General features: G+C 38.5%; 1 protein-coding gene across 1 annotated transcript in view; it reads left to right on the top strand.

Moving 5' to 3' along the window:
- Positions 1-7,733, top strand: part of rab5b (RAB5B, member RAS oncogene family) — a 63,255-nt gene extending 55,522 nt beyond the window's left edge. The window contains exon 6 of the mRNA XM_059967005.1: positions 2,491-7,733. Within this exon, the coding sequence (XP_059822988.1) occupies positions 2,491-2,603 (113 nt within the window). The 3' untranslated portion in view covers positions 2,604-7,733. The remainder of the gene's footprint in view (positions 1-2,490) is intronic.
- The last annotated feature ends 7,782 nt before the right edge of the window (positions 7,734-15,515 follow it).

Below are 15,515 nucleotides of genomic sequence, written 5' to 3'. Positions count from 1 at the left end.
AATCTCTTCAAACTCCTAATAAAGTATAGCCACTGTCTTGCCTTCTTTATGGCTACATCAATATGTTGGGACCAGATTAGATCCTCAAAGATCTTGACACCCAGCTGCTTACTGCTTACTGCTTACTCTCTCCACTTCTTATACCTCTGAGGATTGGTATGTGTTCCTTTGTCTTACCCTTCCTGAATTCCACAATCTTACTGACAGTGAGTGCCCAGTTGTTGCTGCTGCACCATTCCACAAGTTGGCATATCTCGTTCCTGTACACCCTCTCGTCACCACCTGAGATTCTACCAACAATGGTCGTATCATCAACAAATTTATAGATGGCATTTGAGCTATTCCTAGCCATACAGTCATGTGTATATAGAGAGTAGAGCAATGGGCTAAGCACACAAACCTGAGGTGCGGCAGTGTTGATCATCAGCGAGGACGATATGTTATCACCAATCTGCACAGATTGTGGTCTTCTGGTTAGGAAGTCAAGGATCCAGTTGCAGAGGGAGGTACAGAGGCCCAGGTTCTGCAACTTCTCAATCAGGATTGTGAGAATGATGGTATTAAATGCTGAGCTATAGTTGATGAACAGCATCCTGGCATAGGTGTTTGTGTTGTCTAGGTGGTCTAAAGCCGTATGGAGAGCCATTGAGATTTCATCTGCCATTGACCTATTGTGACGAAAGGCAAATTGCAATGGTTCAGGTCCTTGCTGAGGCAGGAGTTAAGTCTAGTCATAACCAACCTCTCAAAGCATGTCAGTGTGAGTGCTATCGGGTGATAGTCATTAAGACAGCCCACATTATTCTTTTAGGCACTGGTATAATTGTTGCCTTTTTGAAGCAAGTGGGAACTTTGGCCTGTAGCAGAGAGAGGCTGAAAATAAATACCTGCTAGTTGGTTGGCACAGGTTTCCAGAGCCTTACCAGGTGCTCCTTTGGGACCTTCCGCTTTGCGAGGGTTCACCCTCTTTAAAGACAGCCTAACATCGGGCTTTGAGATGGAGATCACAGAGTCATCATGTACAGTAGGAATTTTCACAGCTGTAGTTCTGTACTCCCTTTCAAATCGTACATAGGAGGCGTTGAGTTAATCTGGTAGTGAAACATCGCTGCCATTCATGCTATTGGGTTTTGCTTTGTCGGAGGTAATGTCTTGCAGACTCTGCCAGAGTTGCCTTGCATCCGATGTCATCTCCAACCTTCTTCGAAATTGTCTCTTTGCCCTTGAAATAGCCCTCCGCAAATCATACCTGGTTATCTGGTACAGGCCTGGGTTGCCAGACTTGAATGCCACAGGTCTACCCTTCAGCAGACGATATACCTCCTGGTTCATCCATGGCTTTTGGTTTGGGAATGCACAGTAAGTCTTTGTGGGCACACACTCATCCGCACTGGTTTAAATGAAGTCAGTAACAACTGCAGCATACTCAGCCAGGTTTGAAGATGAATCCCTGAATACAGTCCAGTCCACTGATTCAAAGCAGTCCTGTAGGCACTCCTGTGCTTCCTTTGTCCATACCTTCTTGGTCCTCACTGCTGGTGCTGCAGTCTTTGGTCTCTGCCTGTACTTAGGGAGTAGAGGTACAGCTCGTTCATTGGATTTCTAGAAGTGAAGACATGGAATAACACAGTAGGCATTCTTGATGGTGGTGTGGCAATGGTCCATTGTGTTGTTTCCTCTGGTATTGCAAGTGATCTGTTGATGGTAGTTGCTTAGTGATTTTTTTTTCAGACTGGCTTGGTTAAAATCTCCCAAAACGATGGTGAAGGCGTTAGGGTGTGCTGTTTTGTGCACGTTGATCCCATTGCTCAGATCATCTAAAGCCTGCTTGAGGTGGAATGTAAACTGCTACCAAGATGACCCAGAGAACTCCTGTGGTAGGTAAAAAGGACGGCACTTTACTGCTAGATATTCCAGTTCTCATGACTCTGTGCAAGGAACCTGAGCATGCAAGATCTCATGGAAAATGGACAATTTTCATACAGCACTGGACATTGCTGGATCTGTGAGGCTGCATTGCTACCAGCTGCATCTCTGTTTCACAAGTGTTATTAGTTAGTATTAAGACTGCTTGCAGCATCTTTTCAGATGCTACATGGATTTGAAAGGAGAATTTGGCTCTACATATTTTAACCAATGTAGATTTGTTTTGGTTTTCAAGAGAAAATGTTTTAAGTGTGTGAATATGTTTTATATTTAAACATTTAAATTACTTCTATAATTTTGACCAAAATATTACCATGCTTGAGTGAATAGCAGCATATAATTATAAAATATACTGTATATCCAAAGATCAAATCAGGTTCCTAATCTCTAATAAATTGTCATATTGTGAACAGAAAGGTGAACAATGTTAACATCAAAATATCAGATTTGATTCTGTATGCCACTCTAATACAGAGCAGGTTACAATTCATGTGAAGCTGTTCCTCTAAGCCATGATTGGCGATTTAGGGAACTTACTGATATATTCTGCTCTTTTTCCCACAGCTAAGAAAATGCCAAAAAATGATCCACAAAATCCAGCAACTGCTGCAAGAAATCGAGGGGTAAATCTTCAAGAAACAAATCAGCAGAGCCAACGGGGTTGCTGTGGCAATTAGCAATAGTATTTGGGCCTCAAACAACATGAACAATTCAAAGTATGGATATTGGAGATTTGGCTTCGTTTTTATATTATTGGCACACGTTGCTGTGCTAATTCCTTTTATTCTTCACCTTGGACATCTGCATGAGTCATTTTTCTCACAGCTGACTACAGGTCTCTTCTCTCTATCCTGTAGAAAGTAAATGATGTAAATAGTATGAGAAATCCTTATGTAAAGGTTAGTTACTCACCCTTTTTGCCACTAGTTTCATTGAAGGTTTCCTTTGTAAATTTAATATTGCGGAGGGAGAATATTCCCTTTGTGTTTCCTGATCTCCCCAGTCCCAAAGTCTTCCTTGTCAACTAATTTTAATACAGTTTATGTACAATAAGAATACAGATTCCTAAAGTTTTCTGTAATATTCTGCTTATTTAGCTGCATACTTTCACATATAGTTTTAGTTTGTGGGGGAAGGGCAATGGTGCAGGTATTGCAGTTTGGGATTAAATCTTGTACAAGTTAATTATGGGAATCTTTGAAGGTTGTGCTAATCCTGATTACCTGGGCTCAGTATTATAGAAGTTTGACAATTTTATGTTTTTTGCTTTTTTTTGGTTTGAAAACTTGGCAATGGTTAATCTATTCTAATGTACAGGAGAAATTGTTAATATAGTGAACAAAAATATTATTTAGATCAGGATTATTGATATCATGAACTAGTCTAAGGAAGCTGTTGGGCAAATTGTTACAGGTATGTTAAATATTTTTGTGCTGCTTAGAGTAATCTTTTTGCTTTGCACGTGATATGTATTCTGAAGCCATGAATATTCCTCTCCCTGTAACTGCAAGGAGTGGGATTTTCTGCTTTGTATGGTCTGTTTACAACACAATATATTTTGGGTAGATATTATTTGTGAAATGTATTCATCCATTTGTGTAGAATTGAAAATATTGCTTAAATCCAAGTTTCCAAATGTGTATTAATTGCAGGATATCCTTGCATTTAGGTTAGTGTGGTGGTAGATTATAAGTGATTTGCAACACTGTTATAATTGATCAGTTAAAATGATGAGTCCTTTCCTTTCTAAACCCTTTAGACTGTCATATGTATAAACACAAAACTGTCCTGTGTATTTTCTCTAAGTTATCTTAAGACCAAAGCCTTTTTGATTCTTAGACATATAAATCTCCTTGTTTCTTTCTCAGCACAGGAAGGTGCATCAGGCACGTGATTTCAGAAGTACAAAAATCCAGAAAGGTAGTAATGCTGATGCTCTTTTATTGATCAATTAGATTGGCAGAGAAAGCAGGAACCAACTTAAAGGGATTTGTAACCAAGCACTCTTTTCTGCTTAAATTGCAATAGGAAAAAAATCCATTAATGGATTTAGAAGTGCTGCAATGAGATAGACCATTTAAAACCATGCACTTCAAGTCATTTAACTGGAATAAAGCAAAATCAATTAAAAAAATCCTTAGTTACTTCTTAGAACTTTGAAACATTACCACTGAAACAGTGAAGGTTGCCACTTGCATTTCTGCACTTCAGTGCCTTGAGTTGTTCAAATTAATGTATGACTTCAATACCTACAGAGGAACAGGAGTAGCCTGTTTAGCTTTTCAAGTCTGTTGGTTTAATGATCCTTAGATACCCCTGTCCCAAATGTCTTGATGCATTTAGTTAAAAATGTATTGCTCCCTGATTTAAAAAAAAATTCTGCAGAGGAGATCCAAACTTCTATCAGCTATGCATATAGTTTCTTAATTTGACAACTGAAAAGTCTGGAAAAAAACCATATATATATATAATTGAACTACTGAAAACATTTTAAAAATCCAAGAAATATAACCCTAGAATCAGTAATCTCATAATTTAACTGATTGAGTTAGGGATCATATGGTTAGAAAACATTTCCGTGAAGTCCTTAATAATATCTGTAGATGTTTCCTGTGGATACTTTTCACCTTTTCTTAGAAATTTAGCCTATTTTGTCTGGCTTGACCAACTTTAAATCAGAACTAGATTACTGAAGATCTGAATGTTTTGAAGATGTTCAGTTATTTTTTTAATAAGTTTACAACAAAGCATGTTAGGTTACTAAATATCTAAGTATTGTGCTATTTACCAGTCAAAAATATCAGTTTCTGAATCAAGAACTTTTTAGAAGATTGCCAGATCATTCTCAGTGCTGGGTAAAAACTATGTTGTCCTGAAGATCTGAGAATCTTTGGTGTCTTTTTAAATCTTTCTTATTATTATTTTGTTTATTTGTGTGACTTTGACTTAGTCTTTCATTTAGCTGTCCTCTTCCATAAAAATGTACAATAATTATTCAACATGACTATCATTTTCTTGTATTCAATTGTATCATAATTATTTGGGAAATGTCCACTATGTTCATCGATGCCTTTTTCCCTCATGGAGTAAAATGTTGATTTTTGATAGCTGTTGCAAGTTTCCTTTCACCCTTCCATTTTGGAGCTCTATCTGTTTTGCTCCCTGTTGTTTTGAACCTCTCCCAAACGCCAGTATTTTTCTTCTTTATGAATATATATTTTGATTTAGTTTTATTTTGTATAATTCCTGTATTGTTGTAGGATTTTTTCAGACATTGCTTTGACCTCTGAACATTTCTTTCTGAACTTACATTAATTAATTTATTTGCAAATTGTCTCAGATTATCATTGCATTTTAGTTACATTACCTACCCTTTGAATCTTTGTATCTATTGCATCTGTTGGACACTAAATTGAGTTTGATTGCCATTAAACAAACATTTGCAGACAGTTAGATTGTTAACTAATCAGCCCCAAATTACTAAATCTAATGTTGGCTTACTCCTCTGTAGGTTATAAAATGTGTCACTGAAGAAATTAAGTACCTTTTTATAGTGGAGTTAGTTTGCTTACTTATGTGAGAATTCAGATTACCTGTTACAAATCAGTTCTTTATACTCTTTTAATTTCTGCATTTTACTACTTCATGGTTGCTATCATAGGAATGGGAGGGAGGAAGGAAGGCCAATGTACCATTCCAGCTGTAAACTAAAGTTCTTTTCTGTTGCTTAAATTCTATCTGTAAGGTCATTAATGCCTGCTATATATTTTATCTTTTTCCATCACTGAAATAATTTCATTCTTAATTAATAAGGTTACTCTGCCTCATGGACAATTATCCTACTTTTTGCACAGATCTTAAAACCCATATTGAGGCAGGGATGATTAGTTCACAGTAATTTAGAGCACGTCAACTATTAAAGAAGTTTCATCACAAGTTATATAAGATCCCATGTTGATCATTGTGGATTTGGAAAGAGATGGCATGGTTGCGATAAATAACTCTTGGTATGAAGCTCAGTCCTTGCCTTCTGCAATGAACAGCACTGCATTAATATTTAATTTCATTGCAGTTGCCCAGTGTCTCTTGAGGACATCAGAAGAAGGCCATTTAAACCATTAAGGCTGTTCACCAATCAATTTGATAGTCACTGATCTATACTTGAACATCTATCTCACTGGTTTAAATCCTTTAATACCACCAAGCTTTAAATGCCTGTGAATCTTTATGTAGAAAATGTGCTAATTGATTCTTCTCCTGGAATGTTTGATATGATTTTATGGTTATGGCTCCTCTTTCTGAATTCCACTAATAACAGAAACCGTTTCCATTTTAAACATTATAAATTCAGTAATGCATTGATTATACTGAAGAGCAAATGTAATGATTCTAATGTTAGGAAAATTAGGATAAGTTCTTGTACAAGTGGGATTTCTGAGTCATAAATAGTGAGTCATAAATAGTTTCTGGTGTGTATTGAGTTGGTTGTGGTGAAGATGATGTTCCAGGGTAGAATAGGGAACATTGTCTAAGAACCCTATGGCATCACCAGTGAGTAGAAACAGCTGTTAATGGCAGGATTTGGATCAACTATGATGCTGCATGATTAAGTAGCTCACTAACCTAACTTTCAGAGTTGTACAGAGTGCCAATTAGTTTGATGTGTGCTCCCAATCCTGTTTGAGGAATTGTTTCCTCTCACAAATCACTGCCTATGGAGCAGAGGTGGTGATCTTAATGAATATTCATAATCAGGGAAACAGCGTAGTAAAAATTTCACGGAGGAAAAATGCTGAATAATAAATGTTCATCTAATTGTTTCCAGCTTATTCCCCATATTGAGTGCATATAGTTATTTTAAAGAACTTTATTTTCATTTGGTGTATATGTTACAATGGATATGTTATAAAGTATTTGAGAATAGTGTATAGTTTTAAGATTTTTCCAGAATTGTGAAGCAAAAAGATTACTATCTACGTCAGATTATTTTCAAGCTAGATATTATTCTTGAAAGAAACCCAAACAGCTGTATTTGTTAGATCTTTTAGGGCAGTGTTGACTTCCTTTAGACCACATGTTTGTTTTGTTTTAGCTAAAGTTAGCATTACACAGATGATGCATCAGGTAATTGTCCACTTCAGCAGAACTTTATGTATAAAAATAATCCAGCTGTGTTGAAATCGTTTTTTTTGATCTGCACTGTGCTAGATTTTAACATAACCTATGATTGGGTGCTTCAGGATGTCTTGGTACACTTTGGGAGGCTTTTGATTCCTAAGTACCCTTGTGAACCCTTGGGCTAGATTGGGCTCGTGTGGTATGCCATGTGATCAAGTAGTTCATAGCTACTCCTTGACTAAGCTTATGCACAAAGAAAACAAAAATGCTGGAGGATTATCCAATTTATGAAACTGTAGCCCAGCATCAGAAAGCAAGGCAGAAAGTTGGTGGCAGTGGTGGGAGAGCCAATATTTTTTCAACATTTTCAAAAGATGGAAGAAAAAATTTTCAAAACTGTGTCTTCAATTTATTCTTGCGCAAATGAAGGATATGTGTGTTAGACTCGTCGTCCTTTGCCCTAATGGAAATAAGTGCTGTAATTTGAGGACAGTTTGAAAATAAACACTATATATATTAACACACTAATACTGTCTTGAGTTCACTTAATGTGGAACTGATTTTGTAAAGATGTTTTGGGTTGTCATTTTTATTGCAGTAAATAATGCATAAGCAGAACTGTGGATTAAGCTAACTGCTGATAATATTAAGGTTATGTTTAAAGATAAATAAACTTGGAATTAACTCTGCCTTCTAAATATTGTTTATTATTACTGATGGAAGCTGGAGCAAAACTGTTCCCTAGTGGAAGTATCAGATGAAAATGAGAAGCTGAATGCATCGATAATTTTAGACAGGTCTCCTCTTCTCAAATGTAATGATCATTGTATTAATATCAGGTTGTTCTTCTGCACTTCTGTTTGATAACACTTCAGATAAATTAATCTTGATTGGAAAAATCAGAAATTTGTTCAAATTGACTTGAAGCCCTAGTAGTGTAAATGTTTTCTATTTTCTAACAAGTTTCTGCACATTAAACTATTATGTCCATGCAGCTTGCTACTTGTAGGAGATTTTATATATGCAAGATACTATTTCATCACCATGGGACATCTCAGACATCTGGTGTAAAATTAGTTGTGTTTGGGTAGAAGCCATACTTCGGGGGGCAAGAAAAGCCAATATCAGGATTAGCAAAATGAAATGAATTCCCTAATATTTTGTATTGATTGTGGAGTTCTACAACACAGAAACAAGCTCTTCAGACCAACTTGTCCACGTTGATTGAGTTGACTATATGAGTTAGTCCCAAATGTCTGCTTTTGTCCCATGTCTCTCCAAACCTTTCTTATTCATGTACCAGTAGAAATGTCTTTCGAACATTGCAATTCTACATAACTCAAGCCCTTGAGTTCTGGTAACTATTTGGGACTGTGGGCTTGTCCACATCTTCAAAGTAAATTGGTCATTCAAAAGTAAAGGCAGCAAATTTTGCCAGTCTGGGAGTGAATTGTACTCAGAAGATTGGCAAAACTTCTGTTTTTAACAGAAGATTTTGAGCACAATTATTTGGAAAGTAACTCATAAATTGCATGCTTGTTAATTCATCACAAAGACCAGTTTCTAATAATGGGTAATTTCTTTTTATTTTATTCAATATCCAACCATTTAAGGCAGGCTCAAAATCACAATTGTTTCCTGGCCTCCATTAGACCATAAGACATAGGACATTAGGTCACTCGTCCCATTGAGTCTTTTCTGTCATTCCATCATGGCTGATCTATTATCCCTCTCAAACCCATTCTCCTGTCTTCTCCCTGTAACCTTCGATGCCCTGAGTTATCAAGAACCTAACAACCTCCGCTTTAAATGTACTTAGTGACTTGGCCTCTACAGCTGTCTGTGCCAATGAACTCCAGATTCATCACGGTGTGGCTAAAGAAATTTCTCCTTATCTCTGTTCTAAATGAATGTTTCTGATCTGAGGCTGTGCTCTCAGGTCCTAGACTCATCCACTATAGGAAACATCATCTCGGCATTCACTTTATCTAGGCCTTTTAATATACAAACCAGCAAATACAGGCTCAGGGTTATCAAATGCTCCTCATACATTAACCCATTCGTTCCTGAAACAACTCTTGTGAACCTCCTCTGGAGCCTCTCCAATGTCAACACATCTTTTCTGAGATAAAGGGCTCAAAACTGCTCAATCCTCTAAGTGTGATCTGACCAATGCCTTTTAGAGCCTCAACGTTACATCCTTGTTCTATTCTAGCTCTCTTGAAATGAATGCCAGCATTGCATTTGCCATCCTTACCACCTTCTCAACCTGCAAGTTAACCTTTAGGGAACCCTGCACAAGAATCCCTTAGCAGCTCTGATTATTGAATCTTTGCCCTGAATAGAAAATACACTGGCCTTTATGCTTTCTACTAAAGTGTGTGGCCATGCACTTCCCTGCACTATATTCCATCTGCCACTACCTTACTCATTCTCCCAATCTTCTAAGTCTTTCTGCAGATTCTCTGCCTTCTCAACACTACCTGTCCTTCCACCTATCTTCATATCATCTGCAAACTTGGCCACAAAGCCATTAATTCCATTATCCAAATCATTTTTCTATAATGTGAAAAGAAGCAGTCCAAATACCCATCCCTACGGAGCACCACTCGTCACAGACAGTCAACTAGAATAGGCCATCTTTATTCCTCCTCATTGCTCCCTGCCAGTCAGCTAATTTTCTATCCATACTAGTATCTTACAGTACCTTGGGCTCTTATTTTGTTAAGCAGCCTAACGTGCGGCACCTCGACATTCAACTCAAACAACATTCACTGACTCTCCTTTGTCTTTTCTGCTCAATCTTCTTCCCAGACACTGAAGTCAGGCAAACTGGTCTCTACTTTCTTCTGTCTCCCTCCCTTCTTGAAGAGTGGAATGACATTTGTGATTTTTCCAGCCCTCCAGAACCATTCCAGAATCTAGTGCTTCCACGATCTCTTCAGCTACCTCTTTAAGAATCCTAGGGTGTTTGTATTTTAGTTAGTTGGGCCATCAGTTAATCGGGACAGCCGCTTTTTAGGACAACTATTAAAGAACAACGAATTGAAAAATAGCTGGAATTCTCTTTGTTTATTTGGGATAACGTGCAGTGTTAAGTTATCCATTTAAGCTGATGGACGCCGATTCAAAAAGCAGTGATTTTTTGATATAAGCTTGTTTTGACTTACATTTTTGAGACCCTTACCATGAAAATATTTGACACCAGCTGAAAAACAAATACCCTGCTGGACCAAAATAAAAGCCACCCGCCTAACGCCTCGTCATCTGGCAGAGTTAACTGGAGTGCCGAAATCTACAACTGCACGATTGATATATCAACAAGATAAACAGCGAGGCGAGTGGGTATTCGCAAGGGACAACAGGGAACAGCCCAAAAGCGAAAGCGAGAAGGTAAGGATCCAGATGTGGAAAAGGCCTTCAATCAATAGTTTTCCATTGTAAATGAATGAGCTGAGTGTGTTAGTGAGCCAATATTAGCTAATGATCTGGGTTATGACGTTTTCAAAGGAATCAATGTTTGGTGGTTTGAATAGAAACGTAGGCATCATAGTAAATTAAAGAAAGCACCCGGTGAGAAAGATAGTGTTGATACTGTAAGTGCAGAAACATGGAAATCTACAAAACTCCCCGACTTGCTTCAAAGGTTTTGTGCAAATTATACCTACAATGCCGATTTTTATCGTGCCACACTGGACAGTGTACTGCAGACAGTCACACACCACCATCAAGTTGAAAGAAAGCAATGGGTTGCGTAACCGTTGTGTTCTTCAAATACGTCAGGAACTGATAAAAAGAAATCGTAAAGAACCTCGGTGCTTAAGAGGTTAAGGATGGATAGTTTACTAATCGAGTAATAAACCATACACTTGAAAAATTCTTCGGTTGGTAACCATTGCAAACTAATACATGATGATATAGGACTGTATACTATGTTGGTATACTAATTTGATCTGTTTTCCATTTAAATCCATAATTTGTTACTGAGTTAAATAGTAGTTTGTCTTTTTATACCTTTTTAACTTTCCATGAAACTTCGGATTGGGGCAGCCACTAATTGGGCCAAATTGTACTGGTCCCGATGTGTCTCAATTAACTGGAATCCACTGTACTTTTTTTTCTGGCATTTTCTATTTTGTAACTCCAAAACATAAAATTAATTGAAAGAAGAACATGGAAGTCAGGTATAACTCATGCACATTTAGTTTTACTTTAGTGAGGTACACACCTATGACGTGGTGGCATAATGGTTCTTCATACTTACAACCCGTAATAAATTATGTGAACAAAGAATGCTTAATCAAACAATAAGATTACAAAGTTACTCAAATATTACTGTAATACTGAATACACAGTACTCCTCTCTGTATCGCTAGCAACTCCAACTCAATATAGAACGCATCCCAACTCAAATATGTAACATATTACTCTCTAGTCATTTATCGATCTACACAGATAGTATACTATCTAATGCAGCTACTATATAGACACCCACAGCATAGTATATTTTAAATTGTCCCATTCAGGCCTGAAGATTTGATCACTGTAGAGGAGTTTTTATTCTTGTGAAATAGTGTCTTCCCTGACAAGGAGGGTCACTCAGCTTGGCAGGTGAGACTTGTGGCTGTGAAACAATTTCAGGTTCTGGGGCATGCTCCAAAGTGGGTGTAGGAGTTGATTCTGGGACTTCAGAAAGTGGTTCTGGCAAGCTGGTCAGTCTGCTGATCTATCCCAGGCCACCAGATAAAGCTTTGATCAAATGCTTTCGTTTTGACCATGTAACCCTGCCAACGCTTTAGCTCTCAGCTTGGATAGCATAGCATCCCTCAATCCTCACATAAGGCAAACCCCATCAAGGGCAAATTGATCCCAGTGCTGGTAAAAATGGAGGAACTGGAGTTTCTGCTGCACATTTCAGCCATTTTGGGTGGCCTACATGGTGACCTGCTTTTTTCTGGTTTTCCTCTGTCATTATAGGGAAACTTGCAATTTGCATTAGGGAGAATACATCAAGGAGTGTCCTCTTTTGTTAAATTTTCCAGTATTTCCTTTTCCAAGGGTAAATGGGATTTCATGCATTTCCATGATTAGTCATCCTCTTGAATTCGATCTTATAATTGTGTCCTCCAAGAAACAGAGCCCACTTGTGCTGCAGCTTTTAGTGGATCACCCTTATGTGGATTGAAAATGCACACTAGTGGTTGTTGATCAATAATGAGGGTAAACTCTTGCCCCTACAAATACTGGTTGAAACCTTAAACACCCCAAACCAGACTCAGTGTATTTTTGTCAACCTGTGCATAATCTTTTACTGCAACCATAAGGTAATGCGATGCAATGGTTATGGGGCGTTAACTTCCATTCCTCATAAGATGTGACATGACTGCACCTATAATATAAGGCGAGGCATCACCGGCAAGCTTCACTGGATGCTGTGGATCATAATGTGTGAGGACAGTGTCTGATGTCACCATTTCCTTTGCCTTTTAGAAAGCCAACTCACACTGCTTTGTCCATTGCCATTTCTTCCCAATCTGTTGTAATGAGTTCAAAGGGTGGAGCACAGTAGCCAGGTTTGATAGGAACCTGTTATACTAATTGACAAATCTTAAAAAGGGCAGCAACTGTGACATATCCTTTGGCCTTGGGACATTCACAACAAGTGAATTTTCACAGCACATTTGTGTAATCCTTGTGCTTTGATTGTGTGACCACAGTAAGTGATACTTGGTTTAAGGAATTCACACTTGCCATGTTTTGTACTCTGAGCCAATAATCATCTAATCTTTTCAACACTGTTTTGAGATTTTGGAGATGTTCCTTGCCATCTTCACTGGTAACCATGATGTAATCCAGGTAACACTGAGTGCCTGGGCAGCCTTGCAGTAACTGGTCCATTACTTTCTGTCAGGGTGCAGGTGGAGATGCTATTCCTCACACAAGCCTATTGTAGCCTTAGAGCCCCTTGTAGTGTTTATGGTGACAAACACATTGGATTCATCTTCCACCTCCATCTGTAGGTAAGCCTCAGCTGTCTACTTTGCTGAAGTGTTTTCCTCCAGAAAGGTTTGCAAAGATGTCCTCTGTCCTGGGCAGAGTGTAATGGTCTACTTTCACAGCTGGGTTGATGGCGACATTAAAATCACCACAGATCCTGACAGACCCATCCTTCTTGGCTACTGGGACAACTGGCATTGCCCATGGGCTCCACTCGAAGTATATTCCTTCAGCCTCAATGTGATCCAGCTCATCGGCTACTTTTTCACAGATGGTATAAGGAATCGGATGGGCTTTGTAAGACTTGGGTGTGTCATTTTCATTTAACAACATTTTACCCTGATACATTTCAGTTTTCCCAATGCCATCCTTGACACTGCTATGGCATCACCCAGTACCTTTCTTAATTTGTTTTCAATTGACTATATTGCAGGGGATGTAGCATGCAAATCAGTTGTAGTTGTCTCAGCCAACCACATTCCTACAATGCTGTCTCTCCTGTTGTTACCACATACAAATCCAATATGGATTGTTGTTTATACTTCACTGATACAAATGCCATTCCCACAGATCTCTTCTGTGGAAGGCATGACCTGTAGAAAATGGACAGGGTAGACCTGAACTTGAGGGAGACCAATATCCTTACAGGCAGGTTTGCTAGAGCTGTTGGGGAGGGTTCAAACTAAGTTGGCAGAGGAATGGGAACTGGAGTGATAGGGATGAGGATGGGGCAGTAGATTATCTTGTATAAGTAGAGTTTGACAGGTATTACATTGTGGGCATTACTGAGTTGTGGCTGAGGGAAGATTATAGCTGGAAAATTAACATCCAAGGATACACATTGTATTGAAAAGGTAGGCGGAGGGGATGGCATAATTCTGTTGGTAAAAAATGAAATCAAATCCTTAGAAAGAGGTGACAGGACCAAAAGTAGAATCTTTTTGGGTAGAACTAAGAAACTGCAAGGGTAAAACATCCTGATGGCAGGCCTGTCAACAGTAGCCTGTATATGGGCTACAAATTGTGCTGGATCCCAAGAAAGGGGATTTGTAGAATGCCTAAAGGATGGCTTTCTAGAGCAGTTTGTGGTTGAGCCCAATCGGTGATCTGTTATTCTGGATTGGGTGTTGTGTAATGAACAAGCATGATTGAAAGAATCCTTAGGGGCCAGTGATCATAATACAGTACAATTCACCTTGTAGTTTGAGAGGGAGAAGCCAAAGTCAGTGGTGTAAAGACAATTACAGAGGCATGAGAGAGGAGCTGGCCAAAATTGATTGGAAGTGGACGCACTAGCAGGGATGATGGCAGAGCAGTAATTGCTGAAATTTCTGGGAGCAGAAATTTCAAGGTACAAAGGGACTTGGGGGTCCTCGTGCAGAATTCCCTAAATGCTAATTTGCAGGTTGAATCAGTGGTGAGGAAGGCAAATGCAATGTTAGCATTCATTTCAATGGACTAGAATATGAACGCAAAGATGTAATGTTGAGGCTTTGTAAGGCCTTACTTGAAGTATTGTGAGCCGTTTTGGGCCCCTTGTGTAGGAATGGATGTGCTGATATTGGAGAGGGTTCAGAGGAGGTTCATGAGTATGAAAGAGTTACCATATAAAGACCGATAGATGGCTCTGTGCATGTACTCACTAGAATTCAGAAGAAAGGGGGGTGGGGTGGGGATCTCATTAAAACCTATCAAATGTTGAAAGGCATTGATAGAGTGGATGCGGAGAGGATGTTTCCTATGATTGGTGGGTCTAGGACCAGAAGGCACAGCCTCAAAATAAAGAGATGTCCTTTTAGAACGGAGATGAACCTATCGACTTATGCCTTATGTGAGTTGTGCTTTAGTTAGGAATTGTTTATGAACACTTTCTTGCAAGATTCCACAAACTAAACAATCTCTCAGTCCACCATTAAGCCCATCACTGAAATGACAATGCTCGGAGAATTTTCTTACAGCCAGAGATTTGTGAATATGTGGAATTCATTGCTACAGGCTGCTGTGGAGGCCAAGTCATTGGGGATACTAAAGGTAGAGGTTAATAGGTTTGTGATTCATCAGGGCATAAAGAGTTATGAGGAGAAATCAGAAGACTGGGGCTGAGGGAAATACAAACCCCATTTCCAGAAAAGTTGGGATATTTTCCAAAATGCAATAAAAACAAAAATCTGTGATATGTTAATTCCTGTGAACCTTTATTTAACTGACAAAAGTACAAAGAAAATATTTTCAATAGTTTTACTGACCAACTTAATTGTATTTTGTAAATATACACAAATTTAGAATTTGATGGCTGCAACACACTCAACAAAAGTTGGGACAGAGGTATGTTTACTATTGTGTTACATCACCTTTTAATAACACTTTTTAATCGTTTTGGAACTGAGGATACTAATTGTAGTAGATTTGCAATTGGAAATTTTGTCCATCCTTGCTTGATATAAGACTTCAGCTGCTCAACAGTCCGTGGTCTC

This window comes from Hypanus sabinus, chromosome 4 (assembly GCF_030144855.1).
Source record: "Hypanus sabinus isolate sHypSab1 chromosome 4, sHypSab1.hap1, whole genome shotgun sequence".
Taxonomy (NCBI): domain Eukaryota; kingdom Metazoa; phylum Chordata; class Chondrichthyes; order Myliobatiformes; family Dasyatidae; genus Hypanus; species Hypanus sabinus.
This window is presented reverse-complemented; position numbering and strand designations above follow the sequence as displayed.